This window comes from Ictalurus furcatus, chromosome 15 (assembly GCF_023375685.1).
Source record: "Ictalurus furcatus strain D&B chromosome 15, Billie_1.0, whole genome shotgun sequence".
In the NCBI taxonomy this organism is placed as follows: Eukaryota; Metazoa; Chordata; class Actinopteri; order Siluriformes; family Ictaluridae; genus Ictalurus; species Ictalurus furcatus.
In genome coordinates this window covers 8,310,325-8,336,458 of record NC_071269.1, presented here as the reverse complement: position 1 = coordinate 8,336,458, position 26,134 = coordinate 8,310,325, and the positions used below count along the sequence as shown (strand labels likewise).

Here is a 26,134-nt window from a genome sequence, read left to right as displayed (position 1 = left end):
GTTCTGACTGGTGGGCGGAGCTAACTTCTGGGCTGGAAAAAAAACTAATTAAATCAGACTTAGAAACACGACAGCATAGCAGATCATGTGTTGTAAAGAAACCAGCAACCATTTTAGGGGACATTATTCATCTAACAGTTGGTTAGAGTGTGTAAAAAAAGCATGACGTTTATTTTGAGAACAATCCAGAAATCTGTAGCAGGGGTCCAAGCACCACAGAGAGCACAGCATTAACACCAGGAATTAAACCTGAAAAATACAGGTATTTTTTAGAAATAACACCAAGCACACAGTAAGATTTCGCTGACGTAACATGGAAACACAGAGCATATAAATACATTAAGTCATTACGAGGAAATGAGGGACAGGCGCAGATATACAGCGATCACTGAGGGCGGAGACTGGGGCTGAAATAGGAACCGAAACTAAAACACAACACAGTGAGGTCACCTGTCGCTATGGGAACCACAACATTAATCAGGGAGGGGAAAATGTTACCATTCAGTAACTATGCGGAACAAATGCAGAATGTTAGTGACATTTTTATGATCACAAAGTCACGATTAATAAAATGAAAGTTAGGATTGGATATTACCTACAATAACAGGGAGGCTTTTACAGAATGGTTTGATGTGTGACTGTGTGTGCATGGACGAATTGAGATTTTTTCTGAAGTTATCCTCTAGTATGTTCACGATGAACACGATGTGGCTTAATTAGCATTAAAAACATTATGCTAACTGCTTCCTTTAGCCTCTCTTAATTTCCCATGTGAACTATTACTTTAAATAACTCACCATCACTGACGATTTCTCTCTTTCCCCGACCCTGTCTTTTCTCACATCCCTCTGTGGTTTTTGATGCACATCTCTTTCTTAATTCTGACCGTTGTTGTTGTTTTTGTTTTTTGTTGTTTTCTTTGCCCAGATGTTTCAGCCGATCATTTTACTCATCCTCATCCTACTGCTCTTCTCCTCCCTTTCCTACGCCACCATGTTCAAGCTCGTTTTTCTTTTCACCCTCTTTTTCGTGCTGTGATCTCGCCGTCTCATCCTTTCGTTAGCAGACCTTTTGTCCTTTCGTTTTGTTCGTATGTAGATGTTGTGCTCGTTTTCCGTTCATGCAGAATTACAGGAGGCGCGCGTCTCAGGAAAACCGGGACCGCAGCACCCAGAATGGACACCGGACTACGTTCCCCAGAGCGTTTTGCTGACCAGAGCCACAGGAACTTAAATTACAAAGACGGAGTGCCTTTCATTTTCTTCCAGAATGCAAAATCGAATTTTATCTACATTACTTTTGTGGACTATTGCTGTCATTGAGGATCGTACCGTCTTCACTATTTTTTCTTTACATTTGCCGTAACAACGTGCGTTATTGAAGCACGTGTACAAACACACAGTGCTGCAAGATTTAGTACATGATTTTCCAGAATTCCTGCTGCTACCTTACGAAGAGTCTGATTGGTCCCAGAGGTGAGTGAATGCACGACAGGAAAGCACTTCATCCATTTCAACTTTAGAAATTTAGGATTTCTGTAATGAGACGTTTATGTTACATGTATGGAAGGTGTCTCCACTGTCAGCGCCGTGTAACAGTAAAGCTGTAACTTTTAAGTTTTCCGACATCTTCAGGACAGACGAGTTCACGCTTCTTTGCAGTTTCTGGGAAACACGACAAGCTGCGATTTTTGTCTTATTACCTTCAAATGGTAAGAGAGAGAGAGAGAATAAATAGAGGTCTGTTGAGGGAATGGCTGCTATAACGTAAGCGACAACAGGAACTAACTCGTTTCATGGACGTTCTACAACCTTAATTGTAACTATAAACAGATAAAAAAAGTGTTGATCAATAATAAGTAAAATATTGTAATTGTCAGCAAATATGTGATGTAAGAGGAATCACACCCATTGGGAAGTGTTGCTATAGGAAAATAATCAACTTCAGGTTGCTCAAACACCGCTAAACAACTACACAATACACACAAGTGCATATAATTCAAAGTGTGCAAGAATGTAGGAAAAAAAACAGCGTGGACGGTGGCTACAGTGTGCAAACGCACCGCATACACACCTATCGTGCAAGCTCTAAATTAAAACCACAGCAAGTGTGTAGACTGCAGACAGATCGACTTGCTCTAATCCTGCTCTCAAAATAAATCCATAATAATAAACAATAAAAACAAGCATTAACCAATGGCCTGTGTGTGTGATCGTGTTTAGGGTTCTGTTGTTGAGGGAAAACTCCAGCCTGTGCAGAAACTCACACGAGCTTGGAATCTGCCGCGTCCTAAACCAGAGCAGCAACAGCAAAGGCAACAGCGGCGTTAAAAATACACGTGAAAACTCCGCCATGTAAACACACTCGTGTCCAACCAGGCCCTGTGTGCTGCTGTAATTAGAACCTGGGGATGTCGGTGACGACAGGCGCTCACATGGTGGTAATAAATCTCCTGTTATGACACACCGGCCCGAGTGACGCCGCGGTGGAAATAGAAATAAAAGAAGAGCTATAAAGTTTCCCCGCTTCAGCCGTACCATCATTCGGTAAATGTCTGATCTGGAGAGAGGAGGAGCAAGTGGCCTGTTGATCTTAAAATATATTCAAACTCAGCTCGAGGGGACTTTATAGAGAGGACTGAAAAGAGAAAAAAGGAGAAATTTCTCAAATAGAGGACGTGTAGGATTCACGCTCGCAGACAGGCTTCACATCTCACAACCGGTAAGAAGTACGAACTGTAAATTCGGTACGGACTGAGATATCGTTATATCATGTGAGAATATATTATGGTCCTTGAATGTTTATACAGGAACAGGTTGTAATGTTGAGTTAGCAACTTGTTGAGATACTGTAACAGTAACAATGAAGTTTATCATTGTACTGACAAGGTTTCGTAAAAGTCGCGGAACAAAATCTTGTCAAAAGGTATCGCAGTATTAATATGGTTTTGTCATATTTCCCCGCCCTACACGTCGCTCCTTGTGCGTTACTGGCTGTCCTGATTGCCCGTGATATTTGTTTGTAAATTGCAAATGTTCTCGTAGTTGCATTTAGCTCTTTAATGTAATACAACCTGACTAGCTAGCTATATTAGTCTGCTATCTCTGTGTAAATAGCCGAGCTGTGTTTGTATATCTAATGAGGAAATGGCCAGTCGTGATGACATACGAAAAATAGATCTAAATCTCATATTTAAAAAAATTATTTAAAAAACCTGACAAATTAATGTGAATCAATAACCATGTGGCTTTTATGGGCCAGTAATTTTTTCCATTTGTCACAATAAAAAGAAGTGAAAAGGAAAACAACGTATTAAAATTCCATTACAGATGTGGCATGTTTGAAGCATGTTCTGACACGAAATCAGCATGTGAGGTTTATTTCGCAGCTCTCTGACTCACTCTGTCCATATATATATATATATAATATATATATATATATGACTACATCGATATTATAATTGATCTCCGCACCTCGGTTTCTGATCCATAGCCCAGTGACAGCGGTCTAAAAATTTCACACTTCTTACATCACACGCTGCTCCCATCCGGCACCCAGGAGACACTTGGGCGTCCGATTTCTGATCCCACAGCTCATACACACCCTTAAATCAAACACACGTTAGGGAATAACACTCGGGTGGTATTTTGGAAAGGAGTGGACTCCGTTCCCTTCCAAGCAGGTCAGAGGTCCTCGTCTGTCGGTTGTCGTTGACCTCATCAGATCCGGGTGAAGGAAAAGCTGACAAAGATCATGACTGGGAAGATGAGCGTATCCGAGTTATTTAAACACACTCGCACAGAGGGAGAAGATTTAATACTAATTTCCTGACTTTCTGTAAAACATTATATATATAATGTATAGTTATATATAATGACTACATGCTGTAGTGTATAATATAAATACTAGTATATAACATACACTTTATACATCATTATTAAGTATAGTATACTAAATACTGATTCTAAACACTTTTATCCCTATTCTCGTTTCCTTTCTTTTCCTTTTCCCCCTTTTCTCCATTATTTTCCCCCCATTCACCTCTTTTATTCTTTTCTCATTTTGCCTCCTTGCCTAATTTCTTTATTTTTGTTTCTTTTTAACCCATTTGTTCCCATCATTACTATTGACTCTTTTCCCATTTCCCCACCACTCTTTTCCTCCTTTACTCTTTCTGACCTTTCTCCCATTTCCTATTTTTAGGTTTTCCTTTCCCCCTTTCCTGATGTCTGCCTCCTATTTTCCTCCTTCTACATTTTCCCTTTTCCTTTTTCTCTCCTCCTTTCTGATATTTTTCCTTTTTCCAACTTTTTTTCCCCTGTTCATAATGTCCTCTATTTCCCTTTTGCACATTTTTTTCTGGTCCTTTTTACTCTTTCTTTTTTTCCTTTACCCTTCCCCTTTCATCCCTTTTCCCCTTTCCCATTCCACTTTTCTTGCTCCATTACGGTCTCGCTCCAATTTTTTTTAACCCTTTACCTTCTTTACCTTTTCTACCTTCCTTTTGTTTCTTTTTTCCCCTCTTTCTTAACTTCGCACTTTGCCCCCTTTACAAATTTCCTACTTTCTTCTCTTTTCCTCCCTTCTCTCAGGAAACACTGACATGTCGGTCAGAAGGAAGACACAGAGCAGAATAAACACCGCCCGGGGTTTAGAATACTGACCCTCTCTATTTCACTGTCTTTCTCTCTTTCAGAAGCCTCCCATTCTGATATACAGCTGATCTCGACACATCAGTGCAACACACACACACACACACACACACACAGAGCACATGATGGCTGCCCTGGACCTGCACTGTGGAATGGATCCTGGAGTGGGTGTGTGGAGCGGAGACTTGTTCGACTCTTTCGACTCGGAAGTGCAGCTGTGGGAGGAGCAACTGCAGGAAGTGCAGAGGAAGATTGAAGAGGTGAGACAAACATCACTCAACAACCGGCTAGAAAAATTCAATGAAATCAGCTCCTAATTCCCTCCAACAAACACAAGCAAAACTAACAAACACCACTCAACAGCAAACACTGAATAAATACCAACGATTACATGCACAATACACAAACAAACGTTAACATAACTAAATACTAATCATCAACAAACACCTATTTCTGCTAATACTATTTCTGCTAATAAAGTTGGTATTAGCTATACAACTACTAACAGTAAACAAAAATTGTAGTGCTAAACAACACTTAGAAATCCAACAAACACTAATACATACTAACAAACACAAACTACACATTAACTCATTAACAGCAACACACAGCGCACAAATACTCACAAACATCAACCAAACAACAATGAGAACAAACTCACAAACTTCACTTACATAAACAAACACCTAATAAACAGGCCAACGAGCTGCAGCATGTTCTGCAGACGCTACACAGAACTGTCCTGTTGTTGTTGTTGTTGTTGTTGTTGCTACTCTGCGGTGACGGGACGGGGTTTCTGATTGGTTGAACGGGTTTTGACCCCCAAGAGTTGGCAGCACAGTGTGTCTATCTCTGTAGCTGGCATAGCGTGTGTCCTAGAGTGTGTTTATGTGTGTAAGAATAGCTCCGCCCATATTCACACAAACACACACACACACTGAAAGGGGATACGAACAAATTTAATAACATTGGAATGGACACTCGTACATACACATCCTCGTTGTGTTAGTGTGCTAGCAGTGTGGATGTGCAGACGTGTTACAGTGTTAACTATCTTACTGAACTCACAGGGTGTCAGCTGTTAGGGTGCTGACACACACATACACACGCTATAACAAATGATGCACATGCTACACACACACAGGCCGTGTTTACTGATAGTGTCTGACGGCTCGACTTATGATGTGTGTGTGTGTGTGTGTGTGTGTGTGTTGCAGTTATATAAGGTGGTGGAAGCACGCAGGGGAACCAGTGAGAACAACCCAAACTCCAACACTCAGCTGGACATCACCTTACTTCCTGTCAACAACACCAGTGGTTACCCTAACAACGGTTACCATGGTAGAAATATAAACAGCGTCCCAGTGCAACACAAGAGCTTTAAACACCCGAGTAATTACACCAGTGACACGTGCAGTTTTGGTGTTAATCATCAGAACAACGTCTTTCCGGGTCCTCAGAGCTACACTGTTAACGGCCAGGATGTGATGTTAGACATTCTGGACAGTTACCTCGGGATAGAAAGTGGGAATTTGAGCCAAAGCCGAGAGAAACCACATGGAGCTCCAAGTACGGTGAGCATCCAGGACTTGTATTCTGTCTTTACACTAGTTTAGACTGGTGATTTATCCATTTTCTCTCTCTGTCTTTCAGAGCTTGATCCAGAATCAGAAGGGAAGTCATCAGTGGCCAGTGAGTGGCAGGTTTGTGTCTTAAACAATGACTCTTCACTAATATAAGTCCAAAAGGTTAGCAGTCATGTGTGAACAGTCAACAGTCGCCTGTCGCTTTGTCACTTGCTAGTCTGAATGTAGGGCGTGACGGCTTGAAGGAGAACCCATGAGAGAAGCTAGCGTGGTAACTGCATAAGTTATCTACTAAGGTGACATTAGAACAGAACAACTTCTGATACGCTACAAACACATATATAAACAAAGCACTTTTTTTAAACGATTCATCGGTGGGAGGAGTTTCATCCACCATATTTGTGAATGGATCACCATTATATAATATACATATAGTTTGTATTATACATAATAAAGAATGGGATCACCTAAATCAAGAAAAAACAAATACTGCTTTCAAAATTTGGCAAAAATAAATGCTGCCTTCCAGATAGGACAGTCTTTATTTTTCCCCTATGTAGGCCACCTATGTAGGGAGCTGACTTCCGATTGGAGCGTGTCCTTTAACAGTGTGTCTCAGTTATAAATAAGGGCTTTCCTGCTAGCCAGTTGTTTTCTCTGATTAGTTGTTTGGGGTATCCTCTCTGTTGCAGGACTGGCTGTGTGTCGCTGGGAGAATTTGAGGAAGTGCTGAACAGGAAGAATAAAGGCTCAGCTTGGGACGAAGCACAAGTCCGACATGTCAGCTGGAAAGACCAGGTCACCTCCGCTGAGAAATCAGTCAGTAAACCGCTAATCAAGCAGAGACACAGCCCCCATGTCTCCGCTCGCCCTGCACACTATTCCGATGCGCTGAAATGCCCTCTAGTGGACCGGAGGTGCGGCAGCCCATCTGTCCTGAGGAAATTCGGTGCCATGTTGCAAGAAAATGAAGGGAAAACACTGAATGAGGATGGAATTGTAATCACATTGGTGCCCAAATTGGTGCCCAAGTCGCCGAAGCCTGGAAGCTGGGGCTCCAAGAAAGCGCCTGTCAAGGACAATGAAGTGCCTGTAACACCTCAGAACTGGGAACACAGGGGTGCAAAAGTGGGTGTCAAGACCTCCCACTGGGGTACAGACAATCTACAGACTGACTTCAAGATGGCAGAGAGGATTCTGGGTAATTGCTCTACACCATCACCAAGGAACACACCATCACCACACCAGGTGAGGGGACTAAACAATATTTGCTAAAACTGAAAATTCCTTCAAGGGCAAGTTAAACGTTCACTTGCTCATGATGTCCTTTTTATTGCTCTAGGCGAGCCGTGACTCATCCCCCACTGCACCCAGAAGGAGTTTCTCTCGTCCGGCTCGGCCGACCAATCAGCGGCCTCCGTCCCGGTGGGCAAGCCAAACCCCAACAACTACAGTAACCACGCCTGTCGCGCCTAGATCCCGCTCGCTCAGCCCTGCCTGTAGAACCAAGCAGCGCTTCAATAATTACAGTTTGTACACAGAAACCGTGATCATGTGAGCTGGAGGGATGGACACAGTAAAAGTTTCACCTTTGACCTTTGTCCTTTTGGAATGTTTCCATCTTTCATATTTTTTGTACCGTTTCACACTTCAGTCTATCTCAAAGTTCTTTGTGTATTCTGCTGTGTATATATATATATATATATATATATATACAGTATACGCATTGTATTACAAACTTGAATTTAAAGAAAAATGAAAAGGTAAAGATCTGGGATCTTGCTGTAAACTCGTAAAAATTATATACTGTATACAGTGTTGATGTAAATACTAAAATGTTTGGAGTATAATATAGACAATATAGTGCCTGTAAACTTTATTCATTTCTCCATTGTTTTCTATCATCATATTTGAAGTTGGGTTTGGTTTGGATTTTTGCTTTTACTTCTTTTTTCTCTCTTTTTAAAGGTGCCACTTGGTTGGTGTTTGAGGGACTGTAATGTAACTATATTATATTTTCAGTATTAAAATTTTCTGACCTGATATGATCGTAATCTGTACACAACATCCCTCCCAAGAAGGACAACATTAAATGTTGTTCAGTTATTTGGTGAAGAAACATCTGGAGTATTATTTAAAGTGGACTTGTTTCTTGTTTAGAGTAGAAACACTCTGCTTTATTTCTCTTCATAAAGGGCTTTATCTCATTACGGTGTGCTGAATGTATCGCTTTTCATGTCCTCTTGAACTGTCATAATTCAAAACTCTGCAGTGTTTCAAACCAAAACTCTAGTTTTCTTTCCTGACTGTGCTGTGAGCCTGAAAACGTTACTTCACACTTGGAATTTTTTTTTTGTTTAATAAATTTTTTAATGTTATTAAAGCTTTTGATCATCAATCCTTTGCTGTGTAATGGTTTTCCCCCCACATAAATAAAACGCTTAAAGCATGATGACATCACAGTAATAGAGTACAAATCAGGTACTTTACATATTAGACACTGAATATGGAAAACAAAAAGGGTCATAAATGGCCGAAATATTTCTCTCTGAACATGTATTGCCTCTGATATTTATTCAGCTTTCTTCTACCTCTAATAATAATAATAATAGCTTTTACAATTTATCATTTTTATTTATTTATATAATGTCTTGCAGCCAGATGAGGATAAAATTAAAAGGATACATTCAGGAAAAAATACCATGTTTACATTACATAGATACAGAAAGTGATTAAAGAAAAGAAATGATATTAAAGTTCTTTTTTTGTCTCTCTCTCGCTGTCTCTCTCTCTTTCTCTCCTGTACAATCCATGCCGCATCCTTTAATTCTCATTAGGGTGCATTAGCATTCCTTGTCCTTGTCTCACCACTCTAAACATTATCAGCAGGCTGTTTTTCAAACAGTAGGAGGGTCCTACTGAGTAGTGACACCCATTCCTACCCATAATGCACCTTTCGGCGCCACCCTAGCCCGCTCTGCTATGTGGCATTCGGGCCTGGAATAGCTAGCGTGACGTTGTTTTGGTGCCAGAAATCTTAGACACTGACCTCCAAGGACAAGATTATATATACATACAGACAGGACGAGTGTGTGATTATGAAAACACACACACACACACACACACACACACATTCATACACATATACACACAGCTCAAATAGGTATTTTAACAAGGCTTGGCTTCCTCACAGATATTTAAGTGAATTAAAGTGAGGGTTCAAGCCAAAAACATTTCATTCAGGCTACAGCAGCTAATGAGGAATGGATGCTTACAGCCACCAGTTTAGCATTGTGAAAATTGCATGTCTAAATTATTGACTCTGAAGGACCTTATTCGTCAAGCTGTTTACCAACATATTTATTCATAATTCCAGTTATTAGCAAAAAACCCCCAAAACCTTCCATATCCAGAAGCATAGCTAGCGGGTAGAGTTCGGGTTTGAACCCACCCTGAAATATTTTACGACAGTCCCAAATTCTCATTCACTGGTGGTTAACAAGCTCAGTGCCAAACACGCCCCTTACTCTGTTTAAGCACGTTTTATTGGCTACCGCCTGTTATTGTGTGGAACAGAATTTTCCCCAGTGTTCTGGTTTTCTAATGAGATGTTATTTCTGTCGTATAACCAACATGTTATTTTAATTACTTTCAGTGGAATTGACTGTTTTATTTCCTATGCCTACTAGCGTTATCAGTATGGCAAGACTGCTGGATAGAATGATAGATGCTGCTTTAAATAATAAAACGAAAAATTCTTGAAATTCCACCCTAAATGCTTGAGTGGGTCGTAATTGCCGTTTTAATTGTACAGATAATGTGATGAATTTATTTAGCATGTCTCTTCATCCCCTCCAGCTAGAACTGACGAAATCTATTGAGTTTGTATAAATTTACGTGTAATGAGACTTGAGAATTCCTTTTGTGTTCCTTATCACCGTATTCATCACATCCCCTTAAGCCTACTATGAACTGCAGGACTTAATAAGACGTAGCGCTGATGTAACTCTTCTTTTGATGTTAAAAATATTAATGATCCTCTCGTCGTCTCTTCGTGCCTGTCTGTGTTTGGCGATGTCATCACCTCTCCATTTAGCCTGGTGTTAATCCCTCTATCTTTCTCTTCAATGTGAAACCATTCACCATGATGCGTTACTCTCTCTGATGGTCTCTAAAGATGTCTTGCTCCGTGTTATACAAGATCAAATACACGCTGAAGAACACACAAACACACACACACACACACACACACACACACATACACTTAAATGCAGTACACACTAAAGTACTTCCAGACAGCTGGAGAGTCTCCATGATGTCACGGAGCGGTCTCTGTGGGAAAGGCTAATCCTAAAGATGTTCTTAAAGACAACTATAGAAATCGTTTAATACACAACAAGACAAACTGTACACACTACAAAATATAACAACCCATAACTATACTGTTAGCTGTTATTAGAACGAGCGCATTGATATAAAGCTGCGATGTGCAGCTGTGCTACTGTCAGTGCTGCTGTTCTAGAAAACTAATCGACACCTTCTGATCAGTCACAATCCAGGATTCAAAAGCGCTGGCGTTTAAGCCAAAATAATCCACATAAAGTTTAAATATGAACATAGTGATGTCAGTATCGGGGCAAATTTTGTGATTTGGGGCCCCGAGGCAAAATATAGTAATGTGGCCATCATTTCAGCGTTTTAACACCGATATTTAAATGTTCAGCGTACATTATTTACGTCAATAATTAAATATATATATAGTTTGGATTTTTAAGGGGTTGTTGGTGTCTAGGGGCCCAAGGCGGTTGCGTGGCTTTGCCTAGCTCTAAGTCCGCCCCTGGTCAGTATTGTGACCATCAGTCAAACCTACAGAAATATAAAGCCGTCTGAGGTGTCGGACCTCATTGCCGTAATGAATGTAATGTGTGTGATCTGTCTATAACCCGATCTCATGAGGTCAGTGTGTATTCCCAGCTCGCTGTAAAATTCATGCCACATTTTGTGTCTGTCTCCATTACGACACTCCACAGCTATTTTTCGAAGCACCTGCTCTGGACAGGACGAGTGCTGATCTGGGTTCAGCCGGCTCGGTCCACATGATCATATTTAAAGGTTATAAAAGGTAAAAAATATCTCAGATGAGTGTCTGTGATGCTGAAACTCTGGAGTGCCATATACGACCAAACAGGCAGGCTTCAGTGCTGAATCGTGACATCAGGAGCCATGCTGTTGTTGAGCTAGCGAGTATTGCTTCTTTACACCACTGAATCCTGGATTGTGATTGGCCAGCAGGAAAGTGTTGATTAGTTTTCTATAAGAGCAGCTCTGACAGTAGTGCAGGTTTATTTATAATAAATGCGTTTGTTTAATACTTTGTCGTTTCTATAGTAACAGCTCGTTCACAGGGACGTGTACAGTGGACGCTCCACTGATAATAAACATGTATTAAAATCATTGATATGGTGAAGTTTTCTCTAAGGACATGTTTATGTAACGTTTATAGAAGGAGTCTCTAGTGTCAGCGCTTTAGTGTCATGGTTATGCCACAGTTAGCACTGAACTACATTACCCATCAGCCCCTGCATGTCACATGACCATGTCACATGGCCCACTGATCACTCACACCTGTTCTGTGTTACTCCTAATAAGCACCTTTATGTAACTTCTGGTTTCTACGCGTTTCATTTTCAAGCTTCTGTTGTTGTGGCTCCTCGCAGTCCTGTTTTCTGGCTGGATGCGTTTGGGGTTTTTTTTTGGCCTCGTCTTCTCTGTTCCAGTCCTGATTCTTGTTTTTATGGTTTTGGTTTTCTGGTTGCACTTCATTTAAATAAAATCTTCACTGACATTTAGCTGTAACTTTAAGTTTTCTGACATCTTCAGGACAGAGGAGTTTATGCTTCTTTGTAGTTTCTTGTAACATGAAAAGCTCCATTTGTTTTTTTTCTCTTATTGATTTCAAGTGAGGGAGAAAAAGAGATGCTTAACAACATTTAAGTGTGATTAAAAACAGGTAAAAAGTATGATGTGGTGTTCTTTAATATGAATTGTACTTGTTGCTAAATTGAGGAATAAAACGCCTGACATGCTGTTAGGAAAATAATCAACTTGCTGGTGGTAACAGTAACTCTGCTTCATCACTGTATTTTATTGCAACAGCATGAAACAATGTTTTATTTATTAATAATGATTGATTCATATTGAGTTTGAGGGCTTGGGCATGAGCAAAGATTTACTTTTTGGTCTTCAAAAGAAATTAACTGTCTACAATGTAGACATCATGTCTCTCCACACCACAAAATATTACTTTATTCTCAGATGTGTGCACACCCATAGGAATCTTGCTATAACTGAGAAATAAGAAGGAAGATGATGATTATAAATGATAAAATTTGAATGTTCCCAATACACGGTCTGAGGATTTTTCCACTCCAGAAACTATGCTAGAGAGAAGGAAAGTGCATATTTGAGGTGTCTGGTAAACGAGGTTACGGAGAGGAAGCAGGCATGTGCAGAGCGCTGTGAGGGTCAGAGAGGACGAACCAAGATAAACTCCATCCTGCTGTGAGCAGATGAATACTGAGCATGCTTCTATGGTGTGTTCGGCAGGTTCGTGATGTTTGCCAGACACCAGGTTATATTCCTCTGTCTGCATTTCTCATATAGATCACTTGCAGTCTAATTCACTGAGGTGACACTAATGACACTTCTTTATACCTTTGCTCAGACAGAGAAGGTAATAGAGATGGTAAACATATCACCACCACCCTGCTTTGGGTGTGTCCTAAATCGGTTGGTTCATTACAGAGATCGTGTGCAGGTAGTGGACTCACAAGTAGGGAACTATGTAGGGCAGTAGTCACCAAGCCTCTTCCTTGAGATGTACCTTCCTGTAGGTTTAACCAAAATCTAACACACCTTTTTATACTACTACCATTTTATGTCGGAACTTAAGAACAGTTGTTTGGTGGTGGTGTGCACTGTCCTGATAAGAAATTTATACACATGGCGTTACATTTTATTTACATGTTGTGTTCAGCTTCATACTATCTTCTTAGGCAAAGTAGTGACCGCCTTGGGCCTCCAGAAGCCAAGGGCCCCTAAAAATGCAATGATATGTATTTTTAATAATTAAGGCTAAATAACATGCTGAAAATGTAAATATCGATGTTAAAACACTGAAATGAGGCCCCCAAAGCACTAAATCTGCCCCAGGCACAACCTGGCTGATTATAGGAATGATGTACGAGTTACTCATAACCGTTGAACATTAGTGTGTGTGTGTGAAAGAGTGTAGGGAGGCTTGGAGGAGTGTGAACATGACACTTCCCTTGTTTGTGTGTGTGTGTGTTTAAGTAAAAATCGTGAGAAAACTGTCCCAGCCAACAGCTGTCATCTCCATGAGAGATTATCACCTCATCTCCAAGCACAACCCCCTCCCTCTCACTCACACACACATTTAATGTTTCAGCTCCAGTACTGCATTGTAGTTTTGTGTTTTCATTGCAAATACACACTTCATTCACCTCCCACTCACGCTGATCTTTATTATACACTGAACAACTGAGAAACGTTAGGCACTTTTTAGTATTTTTATTTCATGTTAAAGTGTGAAGTGATGGAGAAGTGAAAATGAACTCAAGATGCGTCATTTCAGACAAATAACAGACAACACTTTTATTAATTCAATCGACTTGGTAACAAAAGAGAAAAACATCACTATTAAAACAAAGTACAGCAAAAGAGGTTATCATAGCTATTATCATTTCTTCTTGTTTGATGACAAAAAAATTAAAATAAATCCCAATCAACTGGACATGAATATTGGGATTGGGGAAACTAAACAATAATTAAAACTCTCAGAACCGGACATTGAAGAAGAAGAAGAGAACCACAACTACAATAAAATCCTCAAATAACACTCCATTTCTCAGAGTTCATAGCGTCTCAGCCTGGGGCACGGGCACTTTCTTCAAAACGCATCACAGTAATACATGTTAAAAAAAAAAATCGAGAGAGATATGACACATAACGCAAACACACATCACTATCTGGAGTCGTGATTCTACTAAAGTGTGATGTGATGAAACACTGAATTCAGTTCAGTCGAGAGAGAGAGCGAGCGCTGTACCACCTTCTGATGATTTATATGTTTTTCTTCCACATTCCATACGAAACACGACACGGTGTGAATATTATCCGAGCAAAATGTTTTATTGACGCTCCAGTGACATAAATATGGAGCTGAGAAGAACAGAGAGAAAGAGAGACAGAAAGTGAGAGACATACAGAAGGAAAGAAGCAGAAAAACAGAAGAGAAACTATCCCACAAAGTGAGAGACACTCAACAAGAGAGAGAGAGAAAGACAGAGACTCAGCAAGAGAGAGAGACAAACTGGCACAGTGACAAAGAAAAAGACAGAGAGACATGTCTACAAAGAGACGCAAAAGACAGTGTGTGTGAGCAAGAGAGAGAGAGAGAGAGAGATTAAAAGAGGAAGGAAGGAAGGCTGCATTACTCATACAACTGCTATAGAAAGATAGGATGAAGAAAGAACAAAAGACATTCTCACTCCTTCTCTCTCTCTCTCTCACACACACACACACACACACACACACACACACACTCTTAACCTTACACTGAAACCTCTCCGTCCTCGCCAACCCTCGCTCTGGCTGAATGAACATTAAATGATGATGTTTTTTTGCTTGTTTGGATCTTCAGCAGTCCCTCACGCATCTCAGTGTCTTCACACGTTACGTCCCCGCTTCGTATCTACAGCTGTTTATATTTCGTATCTATATAACCTCGTATATAGATATGATGTACGATGTAGGTCAGTAAAAATCACACGAAAGCTCCGTCCCAAACTCTAGACATCGTTAGTGTTCGCACAAGAGCGCTGGCTGTTTATTATTATTTTTAAAGAAGTGTTAGAATACAGTTTTCATTTCATGATAGCGGTTGCATGATGTTTCGCGTGTTGTTCTTGGTGGCTCAGCAAACGTAAGTATTACTCACGCTGCACCAGAAGCAGGTTTAACACTGAGAAACTGCAGCAAGCGAGTTCACAAATAATTAAAGGTATAATAAAATAATGCGTAAAGTTCTAGCTAGTTTTAGCGTTACGCTTCCGTGTGTCCTCTAAAGGCAGGCAAGCAGTTTTTGATTAGACGATTAGCTAGCTAGCTGGACAAAATTTTCAATTACGAAGTTTCGTTCCGACTTATACGCCAAAACCAACCAGATGTTCTTCCGCATGCTAGAGTTTGGGATACAGCCAAAGGTTTGTAAAGAACACGACGTTTAAGACAGAAGTGTACGCCCTGCTTCTCAAGTTCTAAACCGTCTGTGTTTACAGGTTCAGTCATGTTCACGTCTCACACCTCCGTCACCGTGCACTGGCCGTCGGGACTGCGGGACCGAACTCCACCGTCCATCCTCTGCAGTCTGTGCCTCACGCCTTCCTCGTCGTCTTCTCCTTCCTCTTCCTCGTCCTCGTCTTCACTCGTTCCTGATTCCGATTCGTAACCGGACGGATCGGGTGCTGCAGCCGAATCGTCTGCGTTATCGTCGTCGTCGACTTCATGTTCCTCTTCCTCCTCCTCCTCCTCAGGAGCGGACCGTCCAATATGGAGCTGCGCGAACGCCTGGACGAGTTGAGGATTATGATGAAGGTCACGGTCGCCGCCCAGCATGACGGGAGGACGGATCGGGGGCAGGGCAAACGCAGCCTGAGAGCGAATCGCTCCACTTGTATCGGCTCCGTCCGCCGAGTTCTCCCTCTCCGATGTTGTGGTTTCTGAATTCAGTGACAAATCTGTGGCTGTGGGATCAGCGAAGCCTGGAGACACTCTGTCTCTCTGTCTCTCTCTCAACTGTCTCTCTGTCCGGACGTCTCCCTCTCTGACATGGCTCTCCGTTACCCCTCCATCTGAACTTACAGTCGAATCCGTGGGTACAGGGACAGGAAATGCCGGGGAAACCGATCCAGATCTGGGAAGGGAATTGGACCCGGATCCTGTAGCGGGTTCTGGATCCAGCCTTAGTCCGGCCACGCCCTTTTTAGGAACGTCTACAGCATCACGCTTCATCCTCCTGCGCCGGCCGTGCTCATTGCGTCTGTACTGCACCATGTTCTCCAGGTCGGCCACGTACAGGAAGCCGGCGATGAGCATCTCGGCACTCTTCTTGCCCTCACGGTAAGCCTCCTCCAGCTCGCGGCTAGTGCGCTCGTCATACTGCCACCAACCGTTACGGCCTTCGTAGTACCAGGCGTGGCCGCCTAAGCTCCGCCCTCCCGTAGCGGTGGCCTTCAGCTCTTCCGGAGAAAGCAGCGTAGGACGGTCCAGGAAGTCCTCGGGCACTTCCTGTCTGCACAGGGCGCAGCGTTTGCTGTGCCAGGACGCGCCCTTCACGCACAGGAAGCAGAAGACGTGGCCGCAGGGGAGGCGCACCGGGTGGACGCAGCTCTGCAGGCATATAGCGCACTCCGGGACAGGAAGTGAAGGGGGAGGAGAGGGGGAGGGGCTTCCACTGCCATCTCTTACCCCACCCACTTTTTTACCTGAGGCCAGCGCGTCCATGGAGTGATCGACCTCTCCACAGCTAGCCATTCTGAGAGAAGAGAGCAAACACATGTCAATTTCGCAAACCACACTTGTTATGTTATGGATGTTTTGTTAGAGGTAAATAATAATCATCATCATCAGGATGGAAACGTGAACTCAGCATTATCACAACATGCTGAGTGTTATTCCTTACAAAATAATCTAATGACAATTTCGCTTCATAAGTATCGTCCCTCGTTATTACAGTCGGTGCTTTTATCACTTCATTAATCACTCAGAAATGTAATCAAGAGAATATTTACAAACTATTTATACATCGATTACTTTTCATTCTTATAAAATCCTCTTAATTTGTAAACCCTGATGGTGCTTAGTCAGCAAAACCTCAACACCAGACCTTTATATCGTTATACAAATTGTTTATCGTGAAGATGTCGAATATCGCCCCTTCCTAATGAGCACTTTAACACGAATTAAAATGTCTTTAACTATGAGTTAGAAGATGTATAATATGTAGAAAAGCAGGTGATTAATTTCCTCTGGCGTTTCTGTGTTTAATCTTTAATAATGTGTTTCAAGATAGGAGGCACAGAATCACACCCACAAACACAAACAAAGCCTTCGACACAGCGCTTAGCAACACCGCTAACTAGCTAACGAATCAACATTTTTAATCAAACTGACGACTAATTTGGACTCATGTGGAAGAAAACACGAAATAATACATCGTTTAAATTATTAGACAGACTCGTGTTTTAGAAAAGTCTACTGCTAATAAATCTAACCTAATTGTTTACAGGCCTTAGCAAGGACAGGTGCTAGCATTAGCTTGCTAACCGCGGCCTTATTTAGGTCACAAAATGTACTTTTGTACGACAGAGTCACATCTTACTTATTTTCGGATAAAAGCCAAGTGAATTGTGGTTAACAATTTATTGTATTGTTAAATATTTTTATTCCAGGTTTCAGCAAATGCAAAGTTAGTTTATCATCAGCTAGCCTAACCGGCTAAGCTAGCAGAGCTAACTAACCCAGTTTTGCTTTAGATGCCGTTCAATGACTCACCTGTCAAAATTCCCCAAAAACTCGCCCTTCTTTCAAGATTTATTTTTCACTCATCTGCTGTGAACAGAACGACTTTTCATTTTTTTAAACTAAAAAAAAATCTGTAGATAAATAAACAGAAGCTGTTTATAGGAAACCTGCGATGTTTTCAGTCCCACTGGCAATTTAGTAATTCACCAACGAATCGGTTCCTCATGAACGACTCCTTTAAGTGAATCCGAGGAATCATTTCTTTTTTAAAGTAAGTTGTATTCCGTTAGAAATCCTGCCATTAAGCATTTAACATTTAAATGCAGAACTCTTAATTCATATATTATGATTTTTAATAAAAAATAATAATTTGCGTTATTTGTTAACAGTGATTTCAGTGTTTGAGGTTGAACATGTGAAAATACAAAATGAAGTCCTTGTATAATCGATTTCCAAAAAGTATCCAATGTCTAATATTAATTCAGGTTTTTCGACATTCACTTGGGTTACTGTTAGCTGTTTTCAAACAATCTAAATGTGTGATTTTAATATAGAATAGACGCTCTGTGAATCAAATTCACAAGATTCGACTCACTTGTACGGGTTCAAAAGAATCGACTCAGTGAAGTGATCTACACTGACAATAACAATGTACTGTAGGTGCTACTGCACGTTCATGCTGCGTAGAATAGAACAGAATAAAAATAGATTGCAAAATAAACCGCTGTCAAATTTCATAATTTAAGCATATTCACAAATGTTTATAATTTTCACTGCTTAAAGCCAGTTATCTAACACGGGCGAACATGAAACACTTTCTGAGTTATTTTAAAGTCATATTCGTAAATACCTTTAATATTATGTGTTAATACGAGACAAATTGACTACAGTTAGGGCATCTGAGGATTTTAAACTATATGTATACTTCAACACTGAATGTTTTAACAGAAAGATAGCAAGCTAACTCATGTCAGCATGGTGAACAAAACGAGGAAAGTTAAAGACATCTACTATCTATTTAGCTCAAACAAAACAAAATAACCGACACCCTTCCAACTCATCTGGTTGCTATTTGTCTCGCTCTTTAATCATCCCGAAACAATATCTTTGATTTATTTATTTTATTCTTCTCAGCGGAATAGGAAAATTTATTTATTTGATTCCATCTTCAGCTGAACAACTTCTAAATCGAAGAGCTGTGTATACAGGACAATGTACAGTGTATTCGTTATTTTATTCGTGCAGTTACAACATTTAAACAGCAGGGGTCGCGAAAGCGCCGTGTTTAGGGCGTATTGCGCATTCTTCTGACACCATACTCTCGAACCGGAGTTTGTTGTTTTTCTTCGGTAAACATCTGAGTTTAAGGAGCGGGTATGGCGGATGAGAAAACCAAAGGAACTCGTTAAACAGGTAAGAATGAGTATCAACAGGTCCAAATGTAGATTAATGAAAACCGGAAACGAAATATGAAGTTACTTTTGCGAAGTTATACAGAGATTAGAAAGCACAGGGCCGAGTCTCTACTTTAATTTGTTCATGATCTTAATTAATACAAACTAATAAATAATAATAAAAAAAGTAATATAGCAGTAGGGCTACAGCCAAACCTTCCTCTGGTTTTCTCTCCTGATACAGAAATCTCTCTCTCTCGTAATTTCACTTTCTGTCTCTGTGTTAAGGGAAAATCAGGGCCATGTTCTTCACATGTCGCTTAACAAAGCCAATATAAAATGTCGTGTGTTGGATTTACTAATCGTTATTAATTCAGATAATAACCTGAGAGCTTGATTAGTAATTTAAGATGATAAATATTCCATGAAAAATGCAGATATTTCTTTCAGTGTAGGCACTTTAGTTACACCATGTTGAATATGTACAGTGGTTCTCGGCCATGGGGCGGGGCGCGGAGAAATCGGAAGGGGGCGCAAATTGTTTTCAAGAAATAAACAACGACAGGGCATCATTTGGGTACTCGGTGTATTTTATTGCTTTTCAAACAGAATGTGCATAAATGGAAAAAATTCCGTGTTCTCTCTCTGTATTTTCTTTTTGCTGGGGAGAGGTGGAGCTTAGCCTGCCTTTTATCTAGCCGTCACTGCAGACCAGTGATCCTTAGCGACTTTTCAGACCCCTTTAGCGACTTTTTTTGGCAAAAAAAACCAAAAAAAACCAAAAAAACAAAAAAAAACAAAGGCGCCTAGCTACTTTTTGGACAAACTTTAGCAACCTTCCAAATTTCACCAGTACTGTCATGCACACGTGAGGTCTCGCTTTCCCGCTGCACTCACACCTGTCTCTGCGTCTGCGGACTACGTTTACATGGACAGCAGTAATCTAATTATTGACTTTACTCCGAGTAAGATAATATTGTGATTAAGGTGTTTACATGAGTCGCTTTTAGAATACTCCTTTCATGTACTCCGTTTTACATGTTATAGAACATAATTAGATTAACGGCACATCGTCTATATAGTAGCCGAGATACATGTATTTTTCCCCACTACAGGCCTATAGTAGGCAAGTATGCGGTTTGGGATGCAGCCGTACTCTCTCGTTCGCCAAAATGTTGAGCACTGCCGTGTGAGATTGTATCTTGACGCAAAATGCAGTGAAAACCCTCACACGACGTTAATAATGTGATTAAGGTGTTTATTGACATGTATTACAGACATGACACGACTAAAACAGGAGTACTCCACGTCTTAATTCCATTAGTGTTTACTTTGAGTATGACCGTAATCAGATTAAGGTAATTAATAATTGCTGTTTACATGGTAATTTCTTAATCACAGTATTGTTTTAATCGGGTTAATAGTGGATTATTCTTATCCATGTAAACGCACTGACTGTGTCTGCTCTGTTCAGTGAGAGGCTGAGAACCGGAGCAGAACATCCTGGTGATCACATGGCAGTAAAAAGAAGCAAGCGCAGGTGTAGCACTTGTATGCTCTGATACAACTTTATTGAGCTACTGGACCAGTTCTAGGCTCGGATGGAGTGGGGTAACGGTGAAAAAATTAGACCAGAGACCAGGTACTTTAAATACAAAAGCCGGCAGTTTACTGAAGGCCAACAAAGACAATACAGTCAAACCTTGGATTGCGAGCATAATTCGCTCCTGAAACATGCTCGTAATCCAAAGCACTTGTATATCAAAGCGAATTTCCCCATAAGAAATAATGGAAACTCAGATGATTCATTCCAAAACCCAAAAATATTCATATACATAATAATGATTAACACAAAATACCATTTTATATTTTTATTATTTAAATTTGATATAAAGTAATCGAATTTATTAATTATTGTGTAGGACGACTTTCACTGTTAGTAATGGAATCACTGCTATCTGTTGGCTCGCCGGAATCTTTTTCTTTTTGTACGATGTTAACAAGCAACCTATCCAGTGACACTTGCTTTTGCCTCCTTTTAAGGATTTCGCGGAAATGTGACATTGCATTGTCGTTAAACAGATTCATCGCTCGCACTGCTACAGTCTTACTCGGGTGGTGCTTTTCTACAAAATTTTGCACTATTTCCCACATTTTACACACCTCCCTAATCACATTTGAAGTGAGGGATTTCTCCGTCTTTTTCTCCTCCCTGATCCATGGGCTGGAGTAATAGAGTGGTGTTGGGAGGAAGGAACTTTAATGAACTCAAATTCCTCCAGTATGTCGTCCTCAAGGTCTGGAGAATGAGCAGGGCCATTATCCATAACCAGCAAAACTTTGAGTGGAAAAAGGAAAAAGTTCTAAAAGGTATTTCTTCACTGCAGGACCGAAGACCTCGTTGATCCACTCAACGAACAAGATACGAGTGACCCAAGCCTTGCTGTTGGACCTCCACATAACGTTTAACTGGCTCTTCTGCACCTTGCATTTCTTGAAGGCTCGTGGATTCTCGGAATGATACACGAGCAGGGGCTTGACTTTGAAATCACCGCTTGCATTAGCACAAAACAAGAGGGTGAGACGGTCTTTCATGGGCTTGGGACTGGGCATTGCATTCTCTTCTGCTGTAATGCAGGTCCTCTTTGGCATCTTTTTCCAAAAAAGCCCCGTGTCATTGCAGTTAAAAACTTGTTGCGGCAGGTAACACTTGTAAACCATGAGCTTCTGGAACTCGGCAACAGAGAGAAAAAAAAAAGCAGCGTATACGTACTACTCGTATTGCAAGACCTCGCTCGTATATCAAGTTAAAATTTATTTTAAAATTTTGCTCGTCTTGCAAAACACTCGCAAACCAACTTACTCGCAATCCAAGGTTTGACAGTACATTAAACAGACATCAGAACCAAAGAATAGTCCTGCAAGTAGCAAAAGGGAGGTAGAACCCACTTTAATCCTTTTTTTCCTCTTTCCCTTTCCTTCACCTAGGTCACAAATAATTTGGTTTACCTAGCTTATTTTATTAGATTAGACCGGTCTAAGTATCTTATTTTAGGTTAATAGGGTGTGCCTATTTTCTCTTTTTTTATCCCTTGAGTTAACTCTTTTATTCCTTTCCTTACAAGTGAGAAAATATGTCATTTCCAAATCAAAGTCAATTCAAGTAAAACACTCTTAAACCTACATAAGTCATATTAAATCATAATATCCACAATGATGAAACAGAATACAATGTGAAGTAACACTTCAGATCCAATTCAAGTTCAGTTTCACTTATACCTTCAAATTCAATTAAGATCAGTAAATTTCAGTTCAGTTCCAAGGGAAAAAATTAGTCCCAACACTCCTACTGCTCTGGCAGCGAGTTTTCCGGAGTCCCATCGTACACAGCAGATCCTCTCTGGCACAAAGAAGCCGAGTTGTGTCTAGAAACTTTGTCCATGGGTTTGGCTCGCCATCTTGTATCCCGTGTCTGTGTGTGTGCGCGTAGTCCCCACATGCGGCAGACCAAAGTCCAATTTCAAACAGGAACATAAACAACAACAAAAAAAACCTGACCTGTACAACAGGTCATAAAATAAATAAATTATTCTAACCACATGAATAAAGCAAATACCCCTTTACAATTTCTGTGAAATGTAACAGTATCATTTAACAATGTCATGGATAACGAGACGCGCCCTTCCTCCCAGTTTACATCATTCTTATGTGAATGGTTTTAGAACACAAGACGAATATAATGCAACATAGAACACGTTATTACAGCCTAATTCTCTTGTTCAAAATAGCTATAGTGTTCAGAAACATTTTTGATCATTCAGGATCCATACCTGTCATTTACTTTTATAAAAGTTATGTGGGCGGGGGCGCCACATGATAGGGGAGGCTTGGGGGGGCTTTAGTTAGTGGAGCAGTCAATCAGATCCCTCCTGAGTGTGTAGACCAGGTAACAGAGGTACGAGGGTTCAGTGATCCTCAGAAAGAGGAGTACTTCAGTAAGAGGATCACTAATCAGAGCCTGGCCAATAAAATCATCTCACACCTGAAGTCTTCAAGAAGCCTCCACATCATGTGCCACATCCCAGTCTTCTGCTGGATCTCAGCCACTATTCTAGAGAGAATGTTGGGTGAAGCAGAGAGTGGAGAGATCCCCAAGACTCTGACTCAAATGTTCACACACTTCCTGATCTTTCACATCAAACACAAGGACCAAAAGTACCATCAGAAATGTGACCCTGATCGTCAGCAGACCAGAAAGACTATCCTGGCACTGGGAAAACTGGCTTTCCAACAGCTAGAGAAAGGAAACCTGATCTTCTATGAGGAAGACCTGAGAGAGTGTGGAATTGATGTCAGAGAAGCTTCAGTGTACTTAGGAGTGTGTACTCAGATCTTCAGAGAGGAGTTTGGGCTTCACCTGGGGAAGGTGTTCAGCTTTGTACATCTGAGTGTTCAGGAGTTTCTCGCTGCATTATACGCTTTTCTGTCCTCGTTAAAAATCAGAAATATTTTTCAGGAGCAAACTGCTGGATGTTTTTTCTTAAAGAAGTCAAAAATGTCAGATTTCCTGAAGAGTGCAGTAGACAAGGCCTTACAGAGTGAGAATGGACACCTTGATCTTTTCCTCCGTTTCCTTCTGGGTCTCTCACTAGAGTCTAATCAGTCTCTCTTCCGAGGTTTCATGCCACAGACAGGAAGCAGCTCTCACAGCAAAGAGAAAACAGTCGAGTACATCAAGGAGAAGATCCGAGAGAACCTCTCTCCAGAGAAATCCATCAGTCTGTTCCACTGTCTGAATGAACTGAATGATCATTCTCTAGTGCAGGAAGTCCAAATTTACCTGAAGGAAGGGGCATATAGTCATCTCCATGGAGTCAGTCTTTCTCCTGCTCAGTGGTCAGCTCTGGCGTTTGTGTTACTGACCTCAGAAGAGAAGCTGGATGAGTTTGATTTGAGTAAATATGACAAATCAGAGGAATGTCTTCATAGGCTGCTGCCAGTGGTCAAAGCCTCCAGAAAAGCTGTGTGAGTATTTCCATTCTCACTTTCCAATTCCATTTCTATTTAATTGTAATGTTTGAAACACAAAATTTTTATGTGTATAATCTCTCTTAATTCATATATTTACTTTCAAAATAATCTTACTTACACATTTAAAATAACATCTGGGTAATTCACAGGTAAAGGCAGAACACAGAACCTCTCTCCCGTTCTTCAAATAAATAAATGTAGTTTGTGTGTTTTTTCTCCCAGGCTGCATGAGTGTAACCTGACAGAGGAAAGCTGTAGAGTTCTGTCCTCAGTTCTCAGCTCAAACTCCTCCAGTCTGAGAGAACTGGACCTGAGTGGAAATAAACTGCAGGATTCAGGAGTGAAGCCGCTCTCTGCTGGACTGAAGAATCCACGCTGTACACTGGAGATACTGAGGTACACACACACACAAATGCAAAGAAAAATAAATTAATATCATTAAATATATCACTGCAGTGGTTAAAAAGAAAGGCAATTAATTACCATGACAGTTGTTTGTACCTGGAGGCTGTTCATTGTACAGAAAATTATTTTGCATAAATCAGTCCACTCTTCTGTTGTTTTTAAAAAAGTTTTCTTTCATAAGAAATTAGAATACATTTTTCCAATATATCATTTCTTTCTCACGTTGAGCTTTGAGAAAGCGAATATAAAATATATTTTGGTTTTGACAGTTCGACCATCTTGCTTTGTGTATTTACAATCACATGGATGTGATATAATTCTCTCCTAGGCTGTGTTGGTGTAATCTGACAGAGGAAAGCTGTAGAGTTCTGTCCTCAGTTCTCAGATCAAACTGCTCCAGTCTGAGAGAACTGAACCTGAGTAATAATAACCTGCAGGATTCAGGAGTGAAGCTGCTCTCTGCTGGACTGGAGAATCCACACTGTACACTGGAGATACTGAGGTACGCACACACACCAAAATAACAGAAATTACAAAAGAAACTCTACCTCCTTAAAAAAGGGAATTTATTTGCATATAATATAAAAAAAATACCTTGTGTGTGTGTTTATCTTGAGCTGTAACCGTGAGATTTCCTCCTTTCTCTCTACAGGCTGTAACGCTGCAGTATTACAGGTGAAGGCTGTGCTGCTCTGGTTTCAGCTCTGAGGTCAAACTCCTCATCACACCTGAGAGAACTGAATCTGAAACACAATAATCCAGGAGAATCAGGAGTGAAGCTGCTCTCTGATCTACTGAAGGATCCACACTGTAAACTGGAGACACTACAATGAGTTACTGAGATTCTGTAATTTCATACTGTAACTTACAGATCTCAGAGAATCCTGAAACACAACCCCAGATTCAGTACTTTTAATGATAGCAGTGGTGAAACACAGAAAGGCACAAATATACAAGCAAAGGACAAATACAAAGAGAAGTCAAGGGAATAGGTCAAAACACAGGAATAGTCAAGTGGCTTTTATTGCCATTTCAACCATATTTATCTGGTACAGTACACAACAAACAATGTTCCTCCAGGACCATGGTGATACATAAAACAACACAGAACTATGTGAGACTGCACAGAACTGAATCGTTCGTGTGAGGGGTGGTGGCTTTGCGGTTGTAGCGTGTGGTGTAAAATGCCCTTTGTGTGTGTGGCACACAGCAGAAGTAAAATGTCAACTGTACAACCTCACACAGTTCACACTTCTGTTATAAATACCACTGATTGATATGGGAGTGTGTTGGTGTTCACACCACTAACTTATTGCATATGGTGTCATTCTATTTTTGCCATGTGCTTGTTTTATTTAATTACACTGAATATTTCAATAAGTTTTCTACTGTTGGTGTGATAAGTGTAACATTATTTTATGATCATTTTGCTCTATTCACAGTAAATAAATCTACAAGGTAA

At 40.6% G+C, this 26,134-nt stretch overlaps 3 protein-coding genes and 1 long non-coding RNA gene across 11 annotated transcripts; 2 read left to right on the top strand and 2 right to left on the bottom strand.

Annotated features, from left to right (window-relative positions):
• Nucleotides 1–118: 118 nt before the first annotated feature.
• Nucleotides 119–5,939, bottom strand: LOC128619669 (uncharacterized). 8 transcript variants are annotated; one of them, XR_008387977.1, is made up of 6 exons: nucleotides 5,721–5,939; nucleotides 5,327–5,589; nucleotides 2,074–4,882; nucleotides 1,332–1,702; nucleotides 798–1,228; nucleotides 119–249 (listed from the first exon to the last, which is right to left on the bottom strand). It is a non-coding gene; the product is annotated as an uncharacterized LOC128619669 (long non-coding RNA). The 8 variants fall into 8 exon arrangements; XR_008387978.1 differs by having other exon boundaries at nucleotides 1,448–1,702; XR_008387979.1 differs by having other exon boundaries at nucleotides 798–1,209; nucleotides 1,448–1,702.
• LOC128619666 (uncharacterized) lies at nucleotides 4,775–8,636 on the top strand. Its single transcript, XM_053643992.1, has 5 exons — nucleotides 4,775–4,912; nucleotides 5,870–6,226; nucleotides 6,306–6,355; nucleotides 6,931–7,486; nucleotides 7,581–8,636. Exons 1-5 carry the CDS (start codon nucleotides 4,775–4,777, stop codon nucleotides 7,794–7,796), a joined length of 1,317 nt encoding a protein of 438 aa, XP_053499967.1. The 3' UTR covers nucleotides 7,797–8,636.
• Nucleotides 8,637–13,813: 5,177 nt separating this feature from the next.
• rnf146 (ring finger protein 146) lies at nucleotides 13,814–18,062 on the bottom strand. The gene is made up of 2 exons (XM_053644157.1): nucleotides 17,873–18,062; nucleotides 13,814–16,853 (listed from the first exon to the last, which is right to left on the bottom strand). The coding sequence occupies exon 2, from the start codon at nucleotides 16,850–16,852 to the stop codon at nucleotides 15,617–15,619; it is 1,236 nt and encodes a 411-aa protein (XP_053500132.1). The 5' UTR covers nucleotide 16,853; nucleotides 17,873–18,062; the 3' UTR covers nucleotides 13,814–15,616.
• Nucleotides 18,063–23,116: 5,054 nt separating this feature from the next.
• Nucleotides 23,117–26,134, top strand: LOC128619634 (NLR family CARD domain-containing protein 3-like). The gene is made up of 4 exons (XM_053643938.1): nucleotides 23,117–24,261; nucleotides 24,490–24,663; nucleotides 25,001–25,174; nucleotides 25,325–26,134. Exons 1-4 carry the CDS (start codon nucleotides 23,306–23,308, stop codon nucleotides 25,329–25,331), a joined length of 1,311 nt encoding a protein of 436 aa, XP_053499913.1. The 5' UTR covers nucleotides 23,117–23,305; the 3' UTR covers nucleotides 25,332–26,134.

Bases quoted from the DNA above. Each gene is read 5' to 3' on its own strand.
- rnf146 (XM_053644157.1), bottom strand. From the start codon at position 16,852: ATGGCTAGCTGTGGAGAGGTCGATCACTCCATGGACGCGCTGGCCTCA.
- LOC128619634 (XM_053643938.1), top strand. From the start codon at position 23,306: ATGTGCCACATCCCAGTCTTCTGCTGGATCTCAGCCACTATTCTAGAG. The intron at 24,262-24,489 runs GTGAGTATTTCC...TTTTTCTCCCAG, and splicing joins AAAGCCTCCAGAAAAGCTGT to GCTGCATGAGTGTAACCTGA. The intron at 24,664-25,000 runs GTACACACACAC...ATTCTCTCCTAG, and splicing joins TGTACACTGGAGATACTGAG to GCTGTGTTGGTGTAATCTGA.
- LOC128619666 (XM_053643992.1), top strand. From the start codon at position 4,775: ATGATGGCTGCCCTGGACCTGCACTGTGGAATGGATCCTGGAGTGGGT. The intron at 4,913-5,869 runs GTGAGACAAACA...TGTGTGTTGCAG, and splicing joins TGCAGAGGAAGATTGAAGAG to TTATATAAGGTGGTGGAAGC. The intron at 7,487-7,580 runs GTGAGGGGACTA...TTATTGCTCTAG, and splicing joins ACACACCATCACCACACCAG to GCGAGCCGTGACTCATCCCC.